The sequence below is a fragment of the Strigops habroptila genome, chromosome 8 (assembly GCF_004027225.2).
Source record: "Strigops habroptila isolate Jane chromosome 8, bStrHab1.2.pri, whole genome shotgun sequence".
Classification (NCBI taxonomy): Eukaryota; Metazoa; Chordata; class Aves; order Psittaciformes; family Psittacidae; genus Strigops; species Strigops habroptila.
The window spans coordinates 57,240,230-57,266,613 of NC_044284.2; the positions used below are offsets into that span (position 1 = coordinate 57,240,230).

The 26,384-nt window shown below is 42.0% G+C and overlaps 1 protein-coding gene across 6 annotated transcripts in view; it reads right to left on the reverse strand.

Moving 5' to 3' along the window:
• Positions 1-26,384, reverse strand: part of GLIS1 (GLIS family zinc finger 1) — a 204,657-nt gene that overhangs the window by 35,259 nt on the left and 143,014 nt on the right. For 5 of the 6 annotated variants that reach the window (XM_030493503.1, XM_030493498.1, XM_030493499.1 and 2 more), the window contains 2 exons: positions 4,999-5,160; positions 1,529-1,639 (listed from right to left, as the gene is read on the reverse strand). In XM_030493503.1, coding sequence (XP_030349363.1) covers positions 1,529-1,639; positions 4,999-5,160 — 273 coding nt within the window. The remainder of the gene's footprint in view (positions 1-1,528; positions 1,640-4,998; positions 5,161-26,384) is intronic. The other variant, XM_030493502.1, reaches the window with a different exon arrangement.

The following is a 26,384-nucleotide window of genomic DNA, read 5'->3' on the forward strand; positions in this document are numbered from 1 at the left end:
GGGTTCTCTCCTTTGGAATAGGGAGCATGGTTGCTTTCCACAATCAGTTGAGAATTTCATATCACAAAATCTTTCGGTCACAAAGATCTTGCTACTGCAATAGACTGTGGTGCCACAGTCAACCTCTTTCTGTGGGCAATTACTGCTAGGACTTTTTGGCTCTTTCTCTCACTAAGACCTAAAGGTTGCTCTAGGGAAGTGTTGGGAGTTTTGTGACCTGTGGTGTGGTACATATGTGCACAGCACACCCTGTGGAAAGTAGAGAGCTGTAGTGAAATCACATAGCCTGATAATACAACATTGGGCTTGAAAACTAGGTAGTCCTTTCCAATCCTGCCAGGCTAAACAAAATTTCTGACTAGACCCAATATATGCAGAGACAACAGCCTTGATAGATGGACCACTCAGTGGATAAAGAACTGGCTCGATGGCCGCACGCAAAGAGTTGTGGTAAATGGCTTGATGTCCAGTTGGAAACCTGTAACGAGTGGTGTCCCTCAGGGATCGGTGTTGGGACCGGTCCTGTTCAACATCTTTGTCGGTGACATGGACAGTGGGATTGAGTGCGCCCTCAGCAAGTTTGCCGACGACACCAAGCTGTGTGGTTCGGTTGATACGCTGGAGGGAAGGGATGCCATCCAGAGGGACCTTGACACGCTTGTGAGGTGGGCCGATGCCAACCGTATGAAGTTTAACCAAGGCAAGTGTAAGGTCCTACACCTGGGTCGGGGCAATCCCAGGCACTGCTACAGGTTGGGGGAAGACACCATTGCTGCTTATTGAAGTAATCATAATTGCTTACTAAGGCCTGGATTCCCTGCCACTCCTAGGCCTCAAGTATGCTCATGGTCTGTTCTGTCACAGACCAGCTCTGTGGGGTCCCAATCATCTTTTTACGAACTCTGTATATAAATGTGTAATAAACACGTCTCTGATCCCGAGCTGGTGCCTGTGGGCATCCCCATTCAATCACGAGTTCAGGATTTAGCCCACAGAAACCAAAATACTTACTTGAACCTAATACTAGTGAAAACATAACTAGCAGTCTGGGTTTGGAATGATTTATAAGTGCATTTATAATACAGATGTGGTGGGAAAAGTGGGGGTTTTCATTCTCATCTATTACAAGTGCTCCTTTCCTGACATTTCCATAGTATCCTGGCTTAGTTTCATTTGTGTTGTAGATGATCTGCCAACATGTATTTACTAGCTGATGGCAGAGACTCAATGCATGGATATTTTATGTGAATGACAGCAGAATTTGGGCTTGCGTATGAAAGATGAACAGGAAAAAAATACTTGGAGAGGAAGCAAACCAAAATGAGTGGTAGCCTTGAAGGCACAGAAGGATAAGGTGGACTGGTTAACAACAGGAATTACAAACCAACTGGAAAAGGAACTCCACTGAAGTTTTGCTTTAGTGATATTCCAGAAAAACTCCGATTTGGAAGTACCTAAACTGAAGGTAAGTTAAACATAACTGTATGGAGGAGATGTGGGATGTGTCACTCTGCCTGGTGGCTCTTACCTTCTTACGCACCTGCTGTTCTTTGGCGGAATGAGCTTTCACGTGCTTGCGCAGGGAGCTGGGGTCGGTGTAGCGTTTGGAGCAGCCAGGAATCTGACAGGCATAGGGCTTCTGTAAATGTGAGCAAAGAGAAGAGTTCACATTCCTCTGCATCTCCACAGTCAGCACACAGAGCTGAAGGACAGCTGTGTCTGTGGAACACAGCGGTAAGCCTGAGCTGTTTGCTCTCTTTGCCGTTTCCACATTTGTTCTGTCTCCACTTTGCACACAAGCCTGACATGATGCAAACAGAACCACATTGAGAACTCTGATTCTGCACTCTGTGCAGGCACTGAGAGCACTTGACACATCGATACTCTGGCATGTTGGGTATAGATTACTGGGCTGGATTAGATGCTAATGAGCTGTAACTGGATGGGGTTTTCCCTAGCATTTAAAGTAGACAAAATGATCATCAGATCACCCAGTGTCATTATAAATACAGAAGCTCTGGGTTTGAGTCCTGATTTACATAGTTTTTACAATGTTCCATACACAGCAGAGCAAAACTTGTGGTACAGCACACATTTGATTTCCTTCATACCTTGTTTCTGTTTTGAATAACAACAGCAATATCTTTCTTTTTATAACTCCTAACCAAACAACCTGCATCAAACATTAACATCTGAGCAAATCAATAGAGAAAGAAAACCCACTATTGTTGATATTGTTGGGAAGACCTTTCCTGCTGATTTTGGCATGGGGCAGAGTTTGACACTTTTGTGTGTAGGAGCAGTATGAGCACTACCTCCTGGGAAAACCATCTGAGTCTGGGCAGGCAGTTCCAGTGCTCTCCTCTCATAGGAAAATGACTAAATAAATGAATAAGGATGCTCCAGTTTAAGTACTGGTTCTGGAGTCCCAATGACTGAAAGCCTCATCAAGTTCTTCTAGTTATGCCTATTCCCAACACATGAAACACCATCTCTGTGTTACAGTACAACCTCCAAATGAATGTGTGATTTCCAAGTTGAGCAAAGGAACTCTAGCGCTTGTTATTAAGTAACCATTGACTTCAGTGTAGGAAAGAGTGCTGCATATCAAAGCTCACAGAGTTTTAAAGTTGAGCAGAAGGTTCATCTTTTCTCTGTTTTCTTGCCTCATCTGTCGGCACCACTTTAGTCTTTTCACTTGGACTAGTGAGACCTTTCGGTGTCTTCCCAAAGGTAGAAAATAGGTTTGTCATGACCTCAGTGTCAGGTTCTGTGATCCCCCTTGGTTTCAGAAAGAGGATGCACAAAGGGAAAAAAACCCCACAGGTTTTAGGAGAAGTGACTGTGAGGTCCTTTAAACAAGTTGCTCTGCTCCTGGAGGGGTGATGACATGCCCTTGTTCCCACAGGGACAGATACGTTCCCTTTGTTCTGGAGAAGGATCTACTTCCAGATGATTTAGTAGAGATTCGATCAAACTACCAGTAAGTCTCTGAAATGATTTACAGATTCTCCTTTTGGAGAAGATAAATGATGGGGTGACCTACATTGAGAAGCTTTAAAACCAGTTCCAAATGCACTCAATAAGGAATAAGCAGCCTATATAAACCCCTTTTCTTTGTAAGTACCTCCAGAGGATAAGTGTGGCTGCTCTGTCCAGCCAGCAGGAAATTTCTGAAGGAATAATAGAATCATTCACCAACTCATGACCTTACAGGTTAACACAGCACCTACCCAGAAAGTTACAGGGCAAAGCAGATTTATTGAGAGTGTCTGGAACACAGAGAGCTGACACCTGAGGAAAAACTATGGAAAACTTTAACAAATCCCTTAGCGGAGAAACTAGCAGAGTATTTTTGAAATCATTGATGTCGTTCAGATTAGTGATAGAATCATTCAGCTTAGTGATAGGGAAACTACATGAAAATCTGACTGCCCTGGAAAAGCTTCATGGCTCTTTGCTTTGGCATTCCCGGCTGTTATGTTGTCCCATGAGCTAATAGAACGTGCAGTCTGTACAGTAGCACCATCCCATAGCTCTCACATTCACATAAGCACACAACACACTACATTAGACCACAGGACTTCATTACGCCAGGTAAGTAGAAGTTAGTTACTGTGTTGTAGGACCACAGAAAGAGTTCTAAAGAACCTGCAGCAGAACAGCATGGAGGGTATGTTTAGACATTTGAGAAAGTTAGTAGAAAATGATTACTGTACCTTTGTCCTGATTTATGAGCATTTCAGATAATAAAGACAGAGATAAAGGGAGAAGAAAAGAAAACAGCAAGTTAAGAGATTTGTCTTCAATAATGCACAGAACAACAGATATAAGAATTCTTGCTTATTTTAGTAACCATTTGAATTCTCTTTCAAAACTAATAAGTGGCATTTTATTGGTGACTTTGGCTAATAAAAACTACATCTATTCGATTCAAGCAGTTCGCTTTCAAAACTGCACCCGATTTAGTGTCTCCGCTTTCAAAACAGACACGTTTGAGAACTAATTACAAATTCAAATATCTCAGGTTGACTTTCAAATAAATAAAACATTGTTATTGTAAGTGTGCTTTGGTTTGGAAAATGTGACTGACTTGCTTCTCTTACTTGTTTGTTTTTGCAAGGCATAATGTACATTAGACATTCCTTAATGCTGCACTGTCTGAAATGTGTAACTGCTTAAAAAGTAAATATCAATTAAACTCAAAAGTTCTGCCCCATAAGCACTTGGCCAAACGTTAAACCATCTATTCATTCCTTTGCAAAAGACAAAGGAACAGCTCTGCCTGTTATTCTTTACAAACTTTATGCTGAGAACTTACTTAACTGCTCTGCAAAGTTGTCCACTTGCTTTCTTGCACCATAATATGGTGATTTAATTTTACTGGAGCCTCAGAAACAGGCTCCCATCTTCTCTGCCAGACAAGTGAGATTTGTAGAGTTGAGCCAGAACTTACCAACTGTACGCAAGAATTTGTTTCTTACAGTTAATTCCTATGTACAAATTTCATATAGTTATAAGACAGATGTATTTTTACCTTTACAAAATTAAGCCCAAACCTGCTATGCATTTACCTTCCATGAGATGTCTGAATTGCTTTTGTGTTCAGTCAGAACAGACTTCACTGAAGCAACACAGGGCAGGAAGCAATACAATGACACACATTCCGTACAGCAGCAGTGACTCAGCTTTCACTCATCCTGTACCTTACTCTACTGCTGCCTCCTCTTACTGGAACAAGAACAATGGGAGAGTTTGCTGAGTAACTTATCCTGAGTAACTTGTTCCTCAGCATGAGTAAGCCAGCTGAATTTGCCTTTCTGTGATCAAGACCACCTCAAAGCACATACAATTAAATACAAAAGTACAGTTGCCTATAGCTGACTTTTCTAAGATGCTCCTCATGAAAAGGAACAGTCACCCTCCAGTCGCAGAACAGATTGTGTACAAGGAGCATTGGAAAACTCAGAGCAGCTCCCAGTCTGAAATCATGCTTACGGTATCCAGGTGTGTTCGCTGATGCTTTGCCCGGTCGCTGGAGTTGCTGAAAGCTTTCTGGCAGCCGGGATGCTGACACAGGTATGGCTTCTCCCCAGTGTGACTCCGGAGGTGAATCTTAAGGTTCTCAAGCCTAGAAAATGCCTTGTTGCACCCTTCAAACTGAAAAATGTCATTAAAAAAATCATTGTAAAGTACTATTAAATAAACCATGTGCAACCACAATGAGAACAGTGTAAGATCCAAGTTGAACATGCAATAAATCAACCAACATTCAAACATCTGTTGAAATCTATGGATGAAACACAACATTTTGTGCTGTTCATTTAATCCGTCACTGAAGACATGGTGTGTAGCTCAGTAATAATACAAGGGTTATAAATATCTCACATGTTCTGTCTCAAGTACCAAACGCTTAAAGACATGGTGTCAGAACAGAAGATTTCAAGAAAGAACAAGTGTTGTGGTGAGTTCTCTTAGATGTTAACTGGCACAGGAACCACTGTGGGCAATAACAATCAGCTGCTGCAGACAGAGAGCAGCAGAAGCTATTTGTGGCAGGTTAGAACCTGGTTTCAGATGTCTGAAATACTATACAGTGGAGCAGATGAGTACGGACTATTACAAGAAGACCTGATCCATTTGAAGAGCAATCCAAAAGAACTCTGCTGTTATTCTGCACCCTTTTCTTTACCAGCCGTATCATTCAGATCTGTTCTCAGCATTTATACAACCAGTAACCTGAGCGATTCTGAGTTCTTAAGCACCCGTTTCATTAGTAATAAAATGCTGCATGGCATTCATAACCAAAGTAGCTGTTTCAAATTAAATCTGAATAAAAAAATAACTAAAATTTCCAGCTACTAGCCAAGGGAAGGGTGTTTTGCACTGCTCACTGGTAAGTTTCAGTGCCACAGACAACAGGCAACTGCGGTGGAGGCACTGTCCCTCGGGTGGGCTTTGGGAACTAACAGGTGAACACAGATGCATGTGAATGCACTTTCATGCACCAGCAAAGCCATAAGGTCCACCCAGGTACTTACACATAGGTACACTTACATGCACACATAATCATGTGTCATGGTATGCACATACTTTGCCCACTCTGTTGCAGCTTCATGACACTGCAGATCTTCTAGTGTCTCTAGACAGATAAAAACCTTGATGCTCTATGATTTGAGATCTCAAAGAATGCATTAGAGAAACAAAGCCCAATTCATATCAACACTAACAACTTTGAAAGAACATAGGTGTATCTTAAACCCACTATTCCTGGAATCCAGATTTTTTGTACAATTCTTGTTCATAAGGAGTGAAATCCTGACCTTCACAAAATTAATGAGTTCTTTGTCACTTCCTTCTGCTGAGTCAAGGTTTTGTTCAGCAGCTTTCCACTCGCTGCTGTGGTCCCTCAGATGGCATCACAGAAACCACCGCCTTGCCAATCCCCGTCACATTCTGTTTGTGACACAAACACCTCGTATACATTGATGCATGCAAGCTCCTGACTCAGCTGGTGCATCAAGCACTGCAGGCAGAGGAATGGGAAGGGAGAGCAGATGCAGATGGAACCTGGAAGATGCTGTAAACTGGAGGCACATGACCTGACAAAGGCAATTTAAACTAGTGATGGAGAAAGGTCCATCATACCTTGCTGCATTTTGCAGGCTGTGATCACCTCTGCAAACTACGGATTAAACACAATGAGAACTCTAACACACAGAGCATTTCCTGGCAGACTTCGAATTTCTGCCTTTCCCAGCCACTCCTACATGAAAGGATCACTACGGCTTTTACTGCCCTAAATATTTTACTGTCCTGGGTAGATATTGAATCTGTCTGAATGGCATATTTCGGTCTATGGGTATAGACAACTATCTGCCATGTACAGATTTCCATCTTTCCCCATCACAGCTATCATGATAGAACCAGAGTCACCTGAGATATCGAATCATAGAATAGTAAGGGTTGGAAAGGACCTTAAGATCATCTAGTTCCAACCCCCTTGCCATGGGCAGGGAACCCCCCTGCCATGGGCAGTCTACGTCTTCAGAAGTTTGGCCCACATCTAGAGCTTGTCCAGGTCCCTCTGGACATCATCCTGTCCCTCAGGCATGTCAGCCACACCACTCAGCTTGGTGTCCTCTGCAAACTTGCTGAGGGTGCACTTGGTCCCACTGTCTGTGTCATTGATGAAGATACTAAACAGTACTGGTTCCAGCGTGGACACCTGAGGGACACCACTTGTCATGGATCATTCTCCTTTTCAAATAACCTCCAGAAAGATCCATCAATCCTGATGAAGCTGAGACAAGTGTCTCAACTTCAACTACAAAGCACAATGTTGGATTTCAAAAGGGTTTTAGGATGGTAAGAGCTATTTGATCAGCTGAGAAGGCTACTTACAGTATCTACCAGACATCTGGCCCCAATCTGTCGCTGCTTAATGCTACAATCTTAAACATTTTGTTGATGTTTGATGCCTGGGATAACTGTAACAAACGCTGCATGATCCTCAAGGTCTTTAAATGTCAACAGAGCTCTTAAACAAGTTCATCAATAAAAATAATAATTATATTGCAGTTACTACTTTTGTCTTTACTCCGAGGTTGTTAATGTGTGCTTCAGACAGTGCTGTGCTACACACAGACACCAAACGATGCCAGACTGCCTCAAGTAGCATGATGCAGTTATTGCATTTGAGAATGACTGCTGCTTTTAGAACAGGGCTTCTACCAGGAAAAAATATGTTGTAGAAATTTACAGGACTGAATTAGCTCACTGCCATATGGAAATACATGTGTTATCTTTATTTTACACTAAAATCTCACTGGAGTGGAACTGCTGCAGCATCATGCATTTAAAAGGCATATTTATGAAAACACTGAATTATCTCACAGTGATCTAAACACATCACAGTTTTCCTACCAAAACAATTTAATCTAATAACTGTAATTGCTTAAAATAGTTTTTCTTTGCTTCCACGTTATACTTGTAATGCACCTGAGAATGCTGCCATGCAGAAATAACAGCATATTCCCCAAAGGGTTTATATTATCAAATGTTTACCATTTTCATAAGCATATTTAATCACAGTCATGTCTAGAATATCTGTCAGTGGAACAGATCAGAAGAAATAAACTATAAACTGAACAGCTCAGACCATAAGGTGAAGCAATAACTGACATTTTCTTAGGAAATGAGTTATGACTGAGAAAGAGAAGCCTTCACAGTTGTAGTGCTAAATAGGTCCAGTGTGCCATTAGAGAAAGCTCATTAATATACACCTCTGCTCTCTGCTGCAAGATCAGTTAAACAAGCTGCCTTTTCTTTCTAGACCTGAAAGGGAAAGAGCAGGTCATATTGGCTGCTGACATCTCAGACAGCCTACAGATGGAAAACCCAAAACATTTCATTCCAAAGCATTTAATACTATCAATAGGAAATCTTATGTCTGGTCAAAACATCTACAAGCCTTATGAACATTGTGAAATGTTCTTTCTTCCCAACTGATTACAAAATTGGGAAACGTTTATTGAAAAATACATTATGAGAAAAAGGATCCTGTGAGGATACGTAGCCCTTCTGGAGGGGAGGAAACAGCCACACCACTCTTTAATAGCATCAGTGTTTTATAGCACACTGAGCCTAATGTTGGGGACATGGCAGGAAGCATACGAGGCCCCAAATTGTTACTGATGTCAGTAAATTCAGCACATGGGTTGTTCTGTCCAACACAAGAATCCAAATATCTGATTTGTTTTTTTCTAGCTAACTCCTGGCTGGATTAATTTTTAATTCTCTCTTGTAGCTACAATGTAAAGCCCTGATCCTGCACATACTTGTGTATGAGTAACATGACTCATGCAAGGAGTTTTATTAAAACTCAACAGAACTATGTGCGTACATAAAAAGCAACCCATAGGACTGAGCTCTCAGCTTCCTAAAGGATCCCAGTTCATACAGCCAGATTCAAATTTACAGATTTAAATTGTTGGAAGCTGCTTTTTTTCCCTTTGTGGTAACAAAATAATGGGAGATACCTGTAACAGAAAAAGGACCTGCCAATTTCTATGCTTTGGGGGTTTTTATTGAAGTCTGAACAATTTATGTTTGCAAAGTGACACTTGTACCTGATACTTCATTTGAGTCCTGGGGAAAAATTGCTTGTACTTGGTTTATTATTTCTATTACAGAGAAAGCATTTAGGGCTTTAGCCTGATTATTGTACAATTGATGGTGTGTAGAAGAAAGGGTAAAAAGGTTTGGAACAGGGAAAAGCCCAGTATAAATGCAACACATCCTTGACTTGTTGGGTTTTAGGGTAATTGCAGCCAACTATTTGACATCAACCCATGGTACACCAGCGGCTCGTTTTTGTTTATGCTGTTAGACAGGTTGCATAGTTCCTAACTAACATGAAACTGGGAAATACTACTACCCCGAGAATCCTGGAGGAGGTATGTGATCAGCATATAAGTTAAACAAGACTTTGGGCTGTCTCCTGACCACCACAACTCCCCTCAGTACCAGGAGTTGTGGACGCATGAGGAACAAAGACCTGGCCCACGCAAGGTGTAACAGTCATGAGGATTCCAACAGCAACCAGGTCTGACTCTGCATGCGAGGTGATTTCCATGCACAGACTTCTCTGACTGCAAAATCCCACCACCTGCCCGCCGGTGTCCCCTCAGATGGGATTGCTTCGCTCTCGCTGTGCTGCCTAAGAGAAGACTGGCCTTGTCTGAGCTCCCCAGGTCCCTGGGGAATGGCAGGTCTTCCCAGTGTGGGGTCAGCAGCTAAGAAAGCTCAGTGAGACCCATCCTGCTCAGTAGGTGCCTGACTACGGAGGCAGCCTAGATCTGGCTTGTGGGTTTTGTTTTTTAAAGATAGTTTTACCTGTGCTCCTGAGCACATCTGGCGTTAAATGTGAGTTTTACCCACCATCTCTCAAGGTCTGCTGTCACACTGAGTGCAGAAGAGCAGCTCATCAGGATGGACACTGAGTCTTACACTGTCTCTAAGGAGCACTGGCATGTTTTGGCTCTCAAAAGTCTTGCTCATGTAATTGCAAACTATCAACTGTCAAGAAAAGGGTTCAAAAGCACTGCAATATTCACAGATTTATTTCTTCTAGTACCAGTAGGTCAGGCACTTCAGTGAGCAGAGCTTTCCATACATTTTTCCAGCAAAACCCCAAATATCTGGGAAACTATCAGAGCATCCTGTCATTTTCACAAGACACACTGCAAGTCTTAGCATTCTTTCTCATAATCTTTCTTTAATCAAGCAGAAGGACAAACATTTGTCAAAACAGGGGTACTTGTATTTAGTTGCTGCAACATATGAGAATGAAGCAGGAAAGTTGGGGATATTTTACTATCAGCAGCATGACAGCCACAAATTTTGCCATAAGGTTTCGCTAAATATGTCATTTGGAAACCAAACAATTTTCTGAAACCTCATTACAGTTGGACTGAATACACTATTATGGCTTGCAGGCAAAAATAACATTGCATGGAGCAACATTTTAGAAAACAAAATGTAAAATTCATATGGTCATGTAATAAGCAAAGGAGACACCCCCACTCCCCGAAATCTACATGTCAGGCCCCTTATTTCCTCATATGTAATTGGGAAACTGTTCTTTATTTGGGATTTTTTGAATAGCTTGCAAGCTATTTGAAATTAAAGGACAACGCACAATCCGTGTTTTGCTGCTCCAGTGTCTGAAGGCAGATTTGCTTGTTTGCGGGACAAAATTACGACTGAACAAAATCAATTGAAACCCCTCTCCAGCTGTGCCAGCAGAGAGCCACAGAGAAAACTAAAGTGCTTCCCTCCAGTTCCTTTAGATCTTCTTTTTTAGCCAAAAATATAGTTTACAACATGTACTTCAAAAACTTGTTCCTCTGCAGTAGTAAGTGACTGTCTTACCTCACTTTCTGAGGAAATGTTTCAGTTCCAGTTTGCATCTAACACATCACCAAGTTACACCTCTCTCAGCTGAGACTTCACTGTCTCTTGCCTACATCTTTGGTTCACATTTTAGTCACATCTTCAAATATCAGTCTGTGCTCTTGGTCTGGGAGGCCAGTTCCGCTACAAACAGTTCTGTACAGAGTGCATCTCACTGCCTTGCAAGATGGAATAGGTGCTCACAGTTTACTTACAGGTATAAGAGTTTGCAAGTTTTAAGTGAAGACTTAATTTGGCTAAGTAATGCAGCCCCAGGACAAAGGGAGACTCCATTATGGCTCATGTGGACTAATCAGTTGGGGAAAAAAATAAAGAAGAAAGAATTAGAGAGGACAACAGCAAGAAGGGAAAAAAGAAGAAAAAAAACCCACCCCAAAACTTCTGGCTGATTAGCGTAGCATAGCATCTTAAAAGGCCAAAATACCACATGTGTGGCATGTTACAAAAGAAGATTAAAATAAAGGAAAAAATATCCAGAGAACCATGAAGTCTCAAAACATCTGGAGTTTTATAGTAACAAGGAGGAAAAAATCAAAAACATAATTGAAAAAAGTCCACTGCGATACATTATTGTACAATGAAGCTTAATGGAATTGAAAGGAGAAGAGATGAAAAGGCAAAATGGAGGGGGGGGGGGGGGGGGGAATAAAAGAAACAAGAAAAAGCATTTATATTTTAAAGATGTCACTGAGGGTTTTTATCCCAGTTATTAAAAATTACACACCCTGCTTCTGTAAGCTGTCCCTGTAATGTGTTGAGCGCTCTCTTTCAGCAGAGGACATTCATGCATGCTGGGAATTCATCAACCCTTTTGTACCTGGTGTAGGGCACTTTGCACTCTAGATTCTATGGGAGACATCTGCAAAGAGAACGGCAGAGAAACTGCCTGCCCTGGTTTACATTCTGAATCCAATGGGAGATTCAAAGAGAGGCAGGACAAACATGTAAATTAAAACTGTTTGCTAAAAACAATGTGCACATTCAGGAACTAAGCAAACAATCTTAAGCTGTTATATTGGCATCAGACACTAGAACCAACTGTAATTGAAATATTCTGAGTGTATTCACTAACAAACATTGAAATGGAAAAGCGAAATGAAAAACTTCCCTCTTTTTTCATATTTTTCCTCTTTTTTTAATGAACTAGCAAAGGAAGAGAAGGATCCGCACACAGTCCAGTCTGCCTTTGGAACATGCCAACAGCGCGTCTAGAAACAGGAAGGGTTTCCAATGCACCACAGCCACAAACATCCTGGATTAGGTCTGTGCTCTGCCTGTCCCCGGTCACAGGAAGATTTGAGACACTAAACCCCGTCTGTAATGGATATGGTGTAATCCGGCAACAGTGAGTGTCCATCCCAACTTCCCATTTATCCCCTAGACTATTTATTTTGTAGTCCTGGGAAACCCAGCTCCTATCTTCGTCAAGACCAATAAATAAATATGTTTTACAGTCATAACTTGTCACATGTCATCACAGCGAACAAAGTGGCTCATGTCCTTGGCAGATCAAACAAAGGAGAATCCTGTGGGTGAATACTGATCCACAGTTCAAAATTGCTGGCCACAGCTAACTAAATTAGACAACCACAACCAAAGTCTCTTAGAAAAGACGAAAATTAGCAGTAAGGTAACTCTCCACTCACCTATGTGGGGGGTTTGTTGCAAATATAACTTTTTGTATGCTCAACATAGAGCATTGGTTTTCCTCACAAAGTTCATTTCACAAAGTGGATAGCTTTGTTTGTGAGGTTTTCTCCCATTTCAGACAGAGTGGCTTTTTCATCTTAGAAGGTACTGTCCTTCTCACACATGCACATAATGGAGCTTTTATCTCAAATTGTGGCTTCCAAAGATCAGCCAAGAAGAATAAAGTTTCCCTGCAAGTTGACAAGTTGCATGAAATTTTCAATACTGGATCAATTTTTGCACAAAGTGAGAAGAACATACAAATTTATCCAAGGTTCTTCTTGGCAAGGGAGTAGACAACTTGGTGCCATTTTCCATGCTCAGATAGGCTCCTGCTCTCCTTTGTGCCATCCTTGGCCAATTTGATTATCCATAAATGAAGATTGGGGTTCCCCCTGTAATCCCTGGAAGGCAAGGGATCTGCTAAGATACACATGATTACGCTCAGCACTTTCTTGCATGTGTAGAGCTGAGCTCTGGCAAAGAGCCCTAGAAGAGCTCTCGTGATTGACCAGGAAGGAGAGATCATGCAACGTGCTGGGAGCTTGTTATCCTTTCAGGGCTGGTAACTTTATTCTGCTTTCCCTTGTGCCCTGGTTGTGGAGCAGAACCTCAAGAGACATGGCTCCCTCCTTCACCCACTGACCCACCTCAGTCACACTACAACAGAATTCCACAGGGTGCCTTTACACTGGGAGACCTAGAGGGAAACAACATGGAGAAGAACATGTCTTTCTGAGAGAACAGGCTCTCCTCCCTACAAATGAGAAACTTCTCATTTCACTCAAAGTCGTTAATTTTAAGTCTTGCAGTGTTCTCATCTTGCCTGGCCATGTTCCTTACATGAAGGAAACCTGTGAGCTATATTCCTAAGAAAATGGCTTCAAGACCTCACTGTTTTAAAGGAAGTCAGTTTTCTGGCATTGCCAAATCAAATCAGTGTCTAGGCCTGGTTAAGCACTGCGCTGTTGGAAGAACCATGTCTTAGAGTCTGGAAATGCAGTTCTGTCCTTGCACTTTGTAAATGACTACCATATTTCAGCTGAGCCACAGCAATGGTCCTTACCTAAGCTCCTTCGCTCTGGTAAATCCCATAGAACATGATGCCTTTAGCTAGAGGCTGAGCACACTCCTGTCACCTTACACTTCTGTGCACTAAGTGCATGTGCTTCAACAGTTGCAGTAGTTGATGCACACCAACCTGTGAAGGGGTTCTACTGCATTCTGTGCCTAAGCCTCCAAAGGAGATGTTAAATGAAGATTTTGCTAACAAACACACCAAAGTCCACTGCTACTTTGCACTCGCGGTGACTTACTGCACCCTAGCACACTGAACTACTGTGGCCAGTTACAATCTTCACCAAACTCTACTCCAGCTTTAAGTGGTGGAGTTGCCTTCTGAAGACTATTGTGAAGAAGAGCTCTGCTGAAGAGCAGACAGTGTGGCAGCAGTGCCAGGTCCCTTCATTCTCTATAGCACTGTGGGATCCTTTGGATAAAAGGCAGTATAGCAATGTTCTTTTCTGAATAGCACTTCATGTTTTCCCACAGTCTCATTGTTTACAGGGAGTTTAGCAAGTCACTTCACTAATTTAAAATAGATTGTAGCCCACATGGGTGGATAACAATAACACATATTGGTGAATCATATGGCTTTCAAATGATATGTATGAAAAAGAAGTGCTACACATATTGTCTGAAATTTTATTGTGTGAAACCACAGCACTTAGCTCCCTACCAGCTGTGTCAACAATTCAGTGTCATAAACTAATACAATTGTAGAGTAACAGCAAGGTTAGTTCTGAAAAATGAAAAGCCAAAAATGCAGCAAGAAAATGTAAATGAACACAGATGAACGTCATTTCAGGTGGAAACAAGCAGCCTTGCATATGATGAAACCCCATGAAATTTAGATTCTGTGGTTACAGGTTGCCATGCAAAAGCCTGAGAAGAAAAGGGATGAAATGATTTTTAAAAGGGAAGAAGAGCAAGTTTTGATATCTGAGGAAACCAGTGTGTTACTGTAGAAGCACTGCAGAAGCATCCTATCTTACTGCAAACTACCTGTGCAGGGTCAGCTTGACAATGAAAGGAGAAGAATCTTCTCTGGACTTGGCTTCCCAGGTTCAGCTCAGCCCCGTACCAATGCAGACTCGTTCATAGGAGCTGCTTTACACACATGACGTAGCTCCTGAGGACGCTGCCAAAGGACATTCCTGACATACTTGACCAATAGCAGCCCATGTACAGGAATGGCTGAATGAGCCAAGCTCAAATAACAAAGGTTTCATATTGAACTGTCTCACATAATTTTTAATATGCTGCTAAATAAATAAATAAATAAATAACTGAATAAAAGACATTTTCTAAGATAATATTTTGAGGGAAAACTGGAAATGGACCTCAACGGAAATAAGTTTTAAATTGAAAAGTTGAACTGTAGCCCAGAAATGACAAGAAAATCAAATCTCTTTTTTTTCTGAACCCCAATAAAAAAAGTCTTAAACACTCTCAGCAGACCACAGTTTTGAAAGAAATGAAATTATGTTATTGTCATGCATGATTATCCAACATTTAGAAGGTATCTGCAAGGTTTTCCTGAGACTTATACCTCCATCCCGTAACCTAGCAGGAAACCACAAGCACTTCTGTACCTTACGTAAAGGACTTTGAAATGAAAGTGCCTCAAAATCAAATATAAGCAGCTTTCAACATGTGCATTTAATCTTCCTAGGTTAAGAAACACCCTGTGGCCACCACACTAAAGAACTGAAAACGTAAATTGAAGAAATTATATCCATATGATTAAGTAAGGTTCTTAAAGAGAAACATGTTGTTAAGTACTTCATTCAGAATAAAATGAAATGCAGTAAAATAGAAGCTATTTGGAATAAATCACTGACGCACATGCTTTCTATGCAAAATGGCAGCGTTCAGCTCGGGGTGGACATCTGGAGCAAATTAGCATTATGTTGAGAATAATATAAAATTAAAACATTTAGTTTCAGCTTCTAAAATTAAATATAAAATCAGAGACCAATGTTGTGTTGGACAGTTCGCCCTGTGACTCTGATAGCAAGAGTTTGTTTTGGTTTTAAAGCTGTTTATGCCTCCTATCACTGTTCTCAGAGTGCTGATGCTCCCAAATAGTGCAAACAGCACCAGGCAGAACAGTTGTATCCTGAGAAGTGCCACAGAGTCCTGCATTGGAGGTTCAGAATGAGCAGTCCAAGGCCAAGCGTGGGCCAAAGCCAAACCTTCCAGGGCCTGAATATGTTTCATTTTTATATCTGTATGCTGACTCTGCATTTTCTGGCTCTGGAGAGTAGCTGGGGTTGATGTGTTGAAGGTGCTGGATGACTTCAAGCCCTTGTGAGGGCACCTCTGCTACTCCTGTGTGCATGTGGATGTACCTAAGGAGTCACTTCAGATCTGCCAGCAGCCTAACAATGTGAACAGAGGCAGCTGGGTGTGTAGGAAGTGCTGAACTGGAAAGACAGTTCCGTGCAATGGGCATGACATGTACTTGGCTGTGGGAGATGGGTAAGTTCTGCAGTTGGGTGACCCTCTGCACAGTTTAGTCCTTCGTGCTTTGGAACTGTGCTGAAATGCTACTGAGCAGGGACTGTGCAACACCCAGAGCCTCATGAGATACTTTCAGAGCATCTTGAACAAATCAGTCAGTGGTGTAAAGCCACTGAGCCAGCAGCAGTGCTCTGGAGGATCAGGCCTTCCAGCAGAACATCAATAACCGTAACACTGGAGAGAACGACAGACACAGAATCATCTTCAGGTACTTTGCTAATGCACCTTTATGTGTTGAAATATTCTCATAGATGTGTGAAAAAAACCCCGTAACGTCAAACAAGCAACCAGCGTTTACTTTATATAGTATAAAAATAAGCTCTTTATAGTATGGTTTATCTCCTTTCTGATCTAGTTGAGAACATGCCAACCTTGCCACCTGTTCCTGGACTTCCTTTAAGGTAGCCCTGTCTTTCAACATGAAACCTAAATTGGATGTGCACAGACTTGCTCCTGCACTTTGCAGTGTAAACACCTGCACATATGTTTTAAATAGTCTCACACCTCTATATGTAAAATTTCAGACACCTGTGAATTGGCTTTAAATATCCCCACTGGGTTTTGTGGATGGAGAACAACTTCCAGGTGCAGATGAATAAGGTTATTTCAAGGGCATAGGCAATGTACAACCTCCAGTCTGAGCAGGTACAGAACTACATTTCCAAACTTAAAGCAAGACTTTAAATGCCTGTCCTCTCTGTGACTCATTCATCATTTACAAAATGAGGATATAAATACATCTGGGTCTTTCTGGCTTGCGTTGAGCCTTAATTCATTGGGTTTTAATTCTCTAAAAAGCACCTTGAGATGCTTGAACTGAGCGTGCACTCGACAGGCAAGAACAGTCTCAGTCTTGCTCTTCATACAGCTGCACAGGAAAGGCCAATTTTCATTGCTTTTATGCTACTCTGCTTTGGGAGTCTTCTGGAGAGAACTTTCTTTCCATGTCTCTCATTTTAAACTCTGAAAAGATTTTGTTGGGTTTATTCCAATTCTACCTTCACATCAGAACCTCACAGATGATTCTGGATTCCAAAATTTTGGCCTGGTTTAGCTCATCATCTACTCACAGAGAATTCTGATAAACACTTCCATTCTGCTCTAGCAAATAATACTCTATGTGGACAAAGGCTGGAACTCTGAGTTAATCTACAATATGTCTTTTTAAATCCCCACGTTTCCTCTTACGTTTCTTCTCTAACCACCTCATAATGAAGAAAAAAATAAGACCCACAGTTTATTTTCCTGTGCAAGAGATGAGTTCTGCAGTAAACTTGCTTTGATTTCATGGTGATCTATGTGACCACAATGAGTTCTTTGAAAAGGAGAACAAACTTTTGCATTTAATGAATGATAAGAACTTTTCCAAAAGCTACCATCATTTTTTAAAAGCCCTTTTCTTTTCTCCTACCCCAGAAAAATGTCCAAAACAACCTCAACATTCCGTCTGCAAACAAACACTTAAATGACAGTGAGGAAAGTTTTGCCAGGAGAAATAATACCTTTTATTAGACCAGCTAATGCAATTGAAAAAGATAGACAGGCTCCCAGCACAAAAGCCATTCTTTGGATGTAAAGCTCTCTCCAGATTGACCACAAAGAATTGTGGCCAGAAACTAAAGAAAAGGTACATGCATCAAATTTCCATGCCGCTCTACAAAGAGAAGTCTAATGGGGAGGGGTTCTTTGTGGCATATCTACACCAGCCTGAACAACACAGGCCATGAGCTCACTTTTGCCCTTCACAACAGTTCATCAGTTCAGACCCAGGAGTTAGCAAGCTTCCAGCTGTGGAACAGGCCACAGCAAGGGTGGTGCCAAGCTTCCTGCATGGGCACTACATAGTGCAGAGACATGCCACAGACCCAAGGAGATGACAGTTGACACAGCCATCCTCTGCGGTGGAGCAGGGATTTGCTTTGCCTTGAGCACAGGAGGCCATGAGGAGAAAGCCTCTGCCTAGTACTGCTCCACTTTCTTTTTCACTTTTTACCCTTGGGATCAGAAAGGAGATTTTATAGATCCCTCCAACTCCAAGTCCTCTCCCGCTGGCTGCAATCCTGGAAATGCCAGGACCCATGGGGATGGAGAGATGCAGCCCTTCTTTCCATCCAGTCATAGATCAATGTTTTGTGTGGAGCAAAAAACCTCATGTTCCTTCTTGTGAGCTTTCTGTGTTCTTTTCTCACTGCCAAAATTGAGCATATGAAATAAGAACTCGAAATTTAATCTTGCAGGCTGGTGCCTTTTTAATTAGACCCTAATTCCAAAGAAGCAAAAGAGCAAATAGGCAAACATTTGGAAACAAACAGTTGGAAAATGTATGCAAGGAAAATAAAAGGGGTATGAGTAGTGGGCCTACCAGTCTTTCCTGTTCTCATGATTTTTATATACACACAACCTCACCAATTACATGATATGACATCAACAGGACCATTCTCTCTGTGCCGAATGTCCTCAAAACATTCCTGACCTGAAAAATTTATCTCTGAAACCACTCACTAGCATCAGCTTTTCACATACAGTTGTGCTTCTTCCAAATAATCAATGTAACAGGTTACGAAGCCCTTGTATGTGTGATCACACACAACTACTGATGCATCCGTGCATTAAACTCTTGAACTGCTGGGGAAACTGTATTGCCTCCTTCAGTAGAAAATCTTTATAGAAGATTGCCTTGAAAGCTGAGTCTTGAGCTGCTGGCTGGCAGTCTGACAGTAACACAGAGGATGGGGTTCAAGGTAGCACAAATGCTATCCCTTGCTGAATCAAGGGGCCTTCAGGTGTTCAAAACCACTTCTTTAGATATGTGACCAAGCTTACCTGCCATTAAATCATAGCCAGTGTGATGGACTCCTGAAGTTCAGAATGGCTCATCACCATTAGAATGCCTTTTCCTAATCCTCACCAGGAGCCAGTAGCTGTATAAAGCCAAATACTACACCTCGTCAATCTCTGACGTTTTCCAACCAGCCCAGGCAAGTAAGAGCACTACCCAGAATTCACTAAGGGACAGCCTAAGGGTTTCTATACACTTGACGTGCAGGGTTAACTTCTCAGAGGCTTCTTTAGCCAAATGCAGCAGGGTAGATGAAAATACTGGCTTTGAAAAAGCTGGACCACTGCTTTTAAAATGGAGAGAAAAGATGACTTCTTGAATGGCCTCTAAAATAAAGCTGTAAGAGAAAATATAATGGGATCTTTTCTTCTGTCTGGCACAGGAAGGAAAGAAAGGGTGTGCAATTAACTTAAAAGATAGCAAATATAAAACCAGCCGAAGGGAATATTTATTCACAGGACATGGGAGATTTCAGAGTTTGTTGCTGTGGGGAACTGGTGTGGAGAGTAAGTGCATTTTAGGCAACTTTTGGACCTATGTATGTGTAGCAACTGTCAAAGTTGAAGCAAACTGTATGGGAAGAATATTAAGCTTCCTTCTTCTGAGCTTACCGCCATTCTTATATTTAGATGAGTATTATGTGATCACATCTGCCTACTCCAGTTTTCATACCTGTTGTGAAGCACTTGCTGCTGGCCACTGTCACTTGTTGTAACAGGAGGTGCCTGTGGTACTATTGAGTTTCTTACTTAGTGTTGGTGGGAGACAGCTTTAACATTTTAAAGATCAGAGTCTTCTCAAGTCATATTAACCAGCCGTTCCGGGGGGATGCCTCTTACATTTAGACAAGAAACTCATTTAGACAGTGTCACAGTCACTGACACCCTCCTCATAAACACTCAGGCAAAGTGGCTTTCCAGAAGGTGACTGAGCCCCCTCATCCTCAGACAGTTGTCCAAGACAGCTGGGATATGCTGCCACTATTTTCCTCCTCATTGACCACTGGGAGGTCTTAGAGAAAATCAAATCAGGAGAGCTCCTGAGGAGGTAAGGCTTAAAAGGCCTAACAGACAACCATGCCAAGGAGATGCCCCTGTGAATTCTGTGGCACCTCCCAACTGAATAGGTGGTGGCAGGACAAAATTTGTACTCAATTTGGTGGAGACAGTAAGGTTTGGAAGGACAAAGAAGAGAATGATGACCTCTGGGAAGGCAAGACCAAAGCCTGATTGGGTTGGAAGGTAGGGAAAGACAGGGTCTGAGGAGATAAAACCTAATGATTTCAGCTAAGCAAATGGAAGTCAGGTTTCTACAGAGTCAACTGCAATCACTATTTTGTGTGCACCGTGGAGTCACCAAGAAAAATAGAGCCGCACAGGAAAGCAAACCAAATGCTGAGCAGCTTGTGTGGCAGGTTGTACTCACAGAACAGAAAGGATTTTAAAATTAGAGCCCAGGATGAGGATGAAAGAAATGATTAAACGGGTACAGGACGCTCCTTCTGCCTCTGAATCCTGTTTACAATGAATAACATGTTACTGATTTTCATGTGTGAACCTAGTTCTGCCTAGGATCAACCAAGTCCGTGTACTTAAATACCCCATGTCAGGCAGCACAAAACACACCCGGATTTTTCGTTATTTTGTTTAGTTCTCCATTGACTTTTTTTACCATAACTAACACATGATTTTCCCTCAAAACTCACCATGACAAAATCACAACTCTTAAACTTAAGAGTTCAACCCGCAGGCTCTCTGAGCTAAAGCATGCCCTGGCACACCACCACCACAGAGGACATACTCAGCCACAAAGGATCACGCCAGCAGGTTACCACAGGCGCATTTGTGCACTCTTAAAAGCCACATGCACCAAACTTTGGCAAACAATGTCAATGCCAATAGGAAGTGACCCTTCATCAGGGCACAGAAAAGATTTGGCCAACTGAGGAGAACCTCTATGAGCACTGGGTAAAATCATCTTGTCCCCCAGACTGGCCTTCCCTGCAAATCATCTGAATTGTCACACTGCAAAGCACAATGAATCAGATCAGTCAGTTGAAGCCTTAATTAAGCTTGCAACCATTTCTTAAGAGTCCTTACTCCTGCATTAAAATCAATTCTGTCATCATGTAAAACATTCTTGACACAGGGCTGAAACAACAAAGAGAAAAGTATAGTCCTGCAGTCATGGCTGAAAGGGTCCATTCCCACAGCAGGCAGGTGAGAAGAGAAAACCATTCTCCCAAGACCATTTCAGAGCTATTCTGTGATTGCACCAGCACAGCTATGTCGGACCGGGCTGACACACAGAACACTGACCTCCTTCTGGAGAGCCATCAGCACCAGGTCTGCTCTGAAAAACCTCAACCTGGAAATGGCAGTATCTTAGCTCCAAAGATCTGCTCCTTGTGCACAACCACCATATTCCTCTTTCCACCACCAGAACTGACTGATAGTCAGCTGCAAGGCCAGCTCAGCCTATGACCTGAAAGGCAGATAGGGCTCAATGGCAGCATCAGGCAACTGTAGCTGCTGGTGTCATTCAACCAAGAGAACTTTCTTCACAGGGATGAAGAAGGAACAGCTCAGAGTGAGTGTGCTGCCAAGTTTCATGGTAAGAATAGCAGGAAGAAATGATTTTGCTTTCACCAAAGCATGTAATTATTGTATCCATTTGCAGATTGTTCTGAAAAGTCACTAGTCTTTCTTGTTTTTCTTTAGCAAAACAAGTTTTATGAATCCTTTCTTGTTCAAGCAATCAGCCAGCTCAGCTCTCCCATCTCAAGCAGACAAGGATCAATTGGGTACTAACTCACAGGACTGCTGTCTTCTTTTCTGTATATAAATCACTGACAAATAGCCCAGCACAAGAAGAGCACAGAGTCGGGCTTTCACTTCACCTGGGATATTCTGCCCTCCTCCCCTTAAGTTGTGGGGTTGGACTAACAGTAAAAGTTGACACAGCTGTCCCAGATGCAAACCCATTGACACTTCATCTGATAGCTTAAAATGGCAATAAACAAAGAAAATCAAAAAGGTTTTATGCCAAACACAGCAGTGCAGCTCCAAATGCATGCTAACAGTTGTGGGGGAATAGGAGACCTGGAGCTGGGGACCACTGCAAGTCAAAACTTCACTTTTTGTTCCTTTTCATGCCAGCTGAGAAGTTGTGAAAACCTGGTAAACTCTCAACTCTAGGCACAATATAGTGCTGGCCAAATTTCATGCCCTTCCAATGCTGGGTAGGTGATCTAGGATGAAAATGGCAATATAATAATGGTGATGATAAACATAAAACCATGTAATTCTGGCTTAGGAACGAAAAGTCGTTATGACCCACTTTTTGCTGTTGGCCACTGTTCAATAACTGGCAATTTAGCCACGAAGGAGCTTATTGCTGTGCATCTGTGATCTGTCAGAAACAGTTCACAAGTGAAACATACAGTTACCACTATTCTTTGATCTACTGTTGCGTATGGGACTTTATACTTTGTTTGTGTGCACAGCATTCCTAACTGGAAAAGTGTCTGCTCTTATAACACAAGGGCCCTACGCGATCTGTGATGTAGTACTCTGGCTCATTTAACATTAACTAGTCTTTTGTTTTACTTTAATCCTTCAAATTGGCACTACCAGCATGCAACAAACATAGAATCATAGAATGGTTTGGGTTGGAAAGGACCTTAAGATCATCTAGTTCCAACCCCCTGCCATGAGCAGGGACACCACACGCTAAACCATGTCACCCAAGACTCCACGTTTCATCTGGTATCAACCCTCTCCCCCCCCGAAAAACCCCAAACCTGAAGTAATCTAATGGTTTTCTACTAAGGTTTTCAGGTGATAGAACCTGAAAAAAAATCCCTTTACATTTTAGTCCAAAATATGGATACTTATTTTATAATTATTAAAAATAATTAGATTTTTTTTTTAATCTCCTTACTAAGGTTTCTCATATGTCCCCTTTTTCTCTACCACAAGTTCACTGAGAAAGAAACTGAACTGGTTGAAGAAAGTATGAGCAATTCTTCCATCAAATCTTAACCTAAGCCCACACCACACTTCTTTAGTAGTTTTAAGTGTGCTTAAGAAAATGCAAAATTTGATTTAAAAAGTCATTTCTTGTTCATGTTTTCCAAATTATCTTTGTGGACCTAAAGGCTCAAAGCTTTGTTTTGTTTTGTTTTGCTTGTAATGAAAATGTGGATTCTGCCAATCGCATCTGTGCCAAAAGATCTTGGAGCTGGCATAGGAATTTTGCCCATTGTATGGATACCTCTTAAGTGCCTGTCTCTGATTTACTTATCTCACTTCCCTCTGACCTCGTAATTCCTATTTCAACACAAGTATTTAATGGATTTATGTGTAAAAGAGAGAAACAGAGATGTACATATTTTTGAATCCAGCCCAGTATGAAGCAATCATTTCCAATTAGCATGTCCTTAGATGAATACAATAAGCCAGTGTTTTTCATTTACAATTTGTTTTGTTCCATGCAAAAGGAATTAAAGAGATAAAGGACATATAAAGACTGGTCCCAGATGCAGCTGTAAAGCAAGATTTGTCAATTAGTATGTTAGAAGTATCAGGCTGGCCGCCATTCCTAGGGCTTCGGATCCCTGTCTTTTAGTTGTATCAAGTTTTCTGCTTTTAATTAAATATTGAACATTGGGCTGGTTACTTGAGATAGCATCAAAATATGGAGCTGCACCCCGACACTGTTCCATGGTTGCTAGATGTAGTAGCATACAGTAATTTAAGCATCACAACTAAGGGAACAAGAAGATGTAATAAATAAAGGCCTCTTTCCATGTGACTTCTAGAGGGAGAAACTTTGGAGCATTAGGTACACAATACTGTGTTTGATCCACTAATGCTGTTCTTACATCAGTGCGCAGCAAAGCCATCCCAATTTTGCCCTCTCTGCAATGTCCCATAACAACTGGAAGTCATGCTCAGCACTTATGCTGAAGGGTAGTTTTCTGTTAGAGTAAAGGTAATTTGGATGAGCTGCACTGAACAAAACTCAGCTGTATTTGTCACACATACAAAGTATGACCAAAATCCACTGTAGGTGTGTTCATCATGTGTCATCTCACTGCAACACAGGGCCCAGTGTCACAAAGCAGGCACTCTGGTACCAAAACTGACTTAAGAAATTCTTGCCACTGTTTTCTACCTTTTTTTGCTCATTCCTACTTTGTTTTGCATGCCTTCAGTTCAGCCAAGACAAGTGTTTGCAGAGAGTGAACCAGACCAGTCATTTTATCAGAGTTAAAACCTGAGAACATTAATTTTAATCAAGATCCGTTCAGTTCAAACTGCACATTCCATAAACACAAATAATGGAAAGAAGGGAGAGCAACATTCAAACCCTGGTGCATGAATGAACAGCCAGGGAGAACTTTTTAAACCATGTTTGCTCCTGAGGGCCAATGCACTGTGAAACTATGCTTGAAACAGCAATGGATGAGCCCAGCTAAGGTTGCAGGGCGCTAATCGGAAGCATGAAGAATCACTTTCCAATCTCTTAAGTAAATACAATTTATACAGTAAAACTGCATCCCACTGTAATGCTCTCATCCTTGCTTAGCTCTGTATGATCTCTCTATTCTTCTCTATGCCAGAAGCCTCCATGCCCTGCAAACAGTGTCCACAGACAAGCAGCCTGACCTATGCCTTGGTGAAACAATCTCAGACTTGTTGAAATGACTCTACATAAATATAAGTGATTATTACTTTTACAATTTCCATTCATTTTCAAGAGCTTACATTTCACAGGTACACAGACATAAGGCATCACATCCTCTAGTTGGTGCAGATAAGAAATGTCTGCTAAGCTTTTAAAAAATATGTCCTGATAATGTTTATCATTCCATACACTAACACAGAGGGCGAGAGAGCATCTGATTATCCCGACATAAATCTTTGCAGATAAACAGCATTCTGAGTGCCCCTGGTATTTGCTGACATAATCTTTTAGTGCTTTCTTCTCAGCATCGCATGAAGATGCCAAATGTCCAAAAGCCAAAAGAAAAATGTAAAGAGAGTCATAATTCATGCTCTGAAAACCAGAAAGAAGTGCTCAGCAAAGCCATCCTATCTCTGCCCTTTCTATGCAATGGCCTATAGCACTGGAAGTTGTACTCAGCACCTGTTCAGAATGTGTGCTTTCCTGATAGAGCAAACGTAAGCTACGTGAGCTGCAATGAACAAAACCTCTACTTGTCACATATACAATGGCTGAGGTTTGCCCGTGAAAACAAACCCTATCACCTTACCATGAGTTCTCAAACACTATGCCTATACCCACGGGGCTGCTTTAAGCAACTAGTTCACGCAGGGTAACATCCCCACATTGCCCCTCTGCTGACCATCCCAGGTTTAGAAGAGGCCAGGATATCCCTGACTGTGGGAACGGACCATCTCAGCTTGTCAGCTGTTCTTGGGGTGATGAAGGCAGTGAGAAGGCAGGCAGACAATGCCCAGTGGCTTTTGCCAGCTCCTGTGGGACAGCTGAGCCAGCACTGGAGTCTGTGTGAACCATGTATTTTCTCACTCTGACTCACATAAACTTTTTTCCATGGCTTCCAGATCCTTGTGCTTACCTGAACTGGATGTTCCAGAACAGAACAGACAAGTGGTCAGCTGGTAACTTCAGATCTAGGTTAACTGAGCTTCAGGCTGGCGAGTTTCTAGTTTTGTTCTGTTTGTTAATAAAATGGAAGGCTGTGTTAAACAGCTGAGACTCCCATGTAAATCTGCAGCTAAATCTACCTCGTCTGGCTAGATAGAGATCAATACTGCTAAGTAACTTCTGCACATCCCTGTCCTCCCCTGTGTTATCTTAGAAGAGTGAGCTAGGGATAATTGGCGCCAGAATTCCTCTTGTCTTAAATCTCTAAGGTGTAAGTTTAGCCACTGGGCAATCTCAACTCTGTGTTAGCACAATTGTGTGCCATTTCATTTCTTTGGTTTTAAAACAGTGATTTCTCATCACTGTCATTCACTATCCCTCTACGCTCCCTCAACCCCCTGGCAATGACAGCCCCTGCCACACATTGCCCATTCTGTCTTACTTCTCTGCCTCTCCAGTGCAGCTTGACCCTCCCTCCTAGAGCAGTGTCCTCCCAAAGAGACCAGAGGAGCTGGGAGGTGGCACAAGGATGGTGCAGACCATGCTGGGGTCTGTGAGAATGTTTCTGCTCCTTCATGAGAGCCGTCACAGAAGCAAGAACAGACATTCCTCAGCAGGACAGGCCGATTTGTGCGTGCCGTGTCTCCTTCACCCCGGT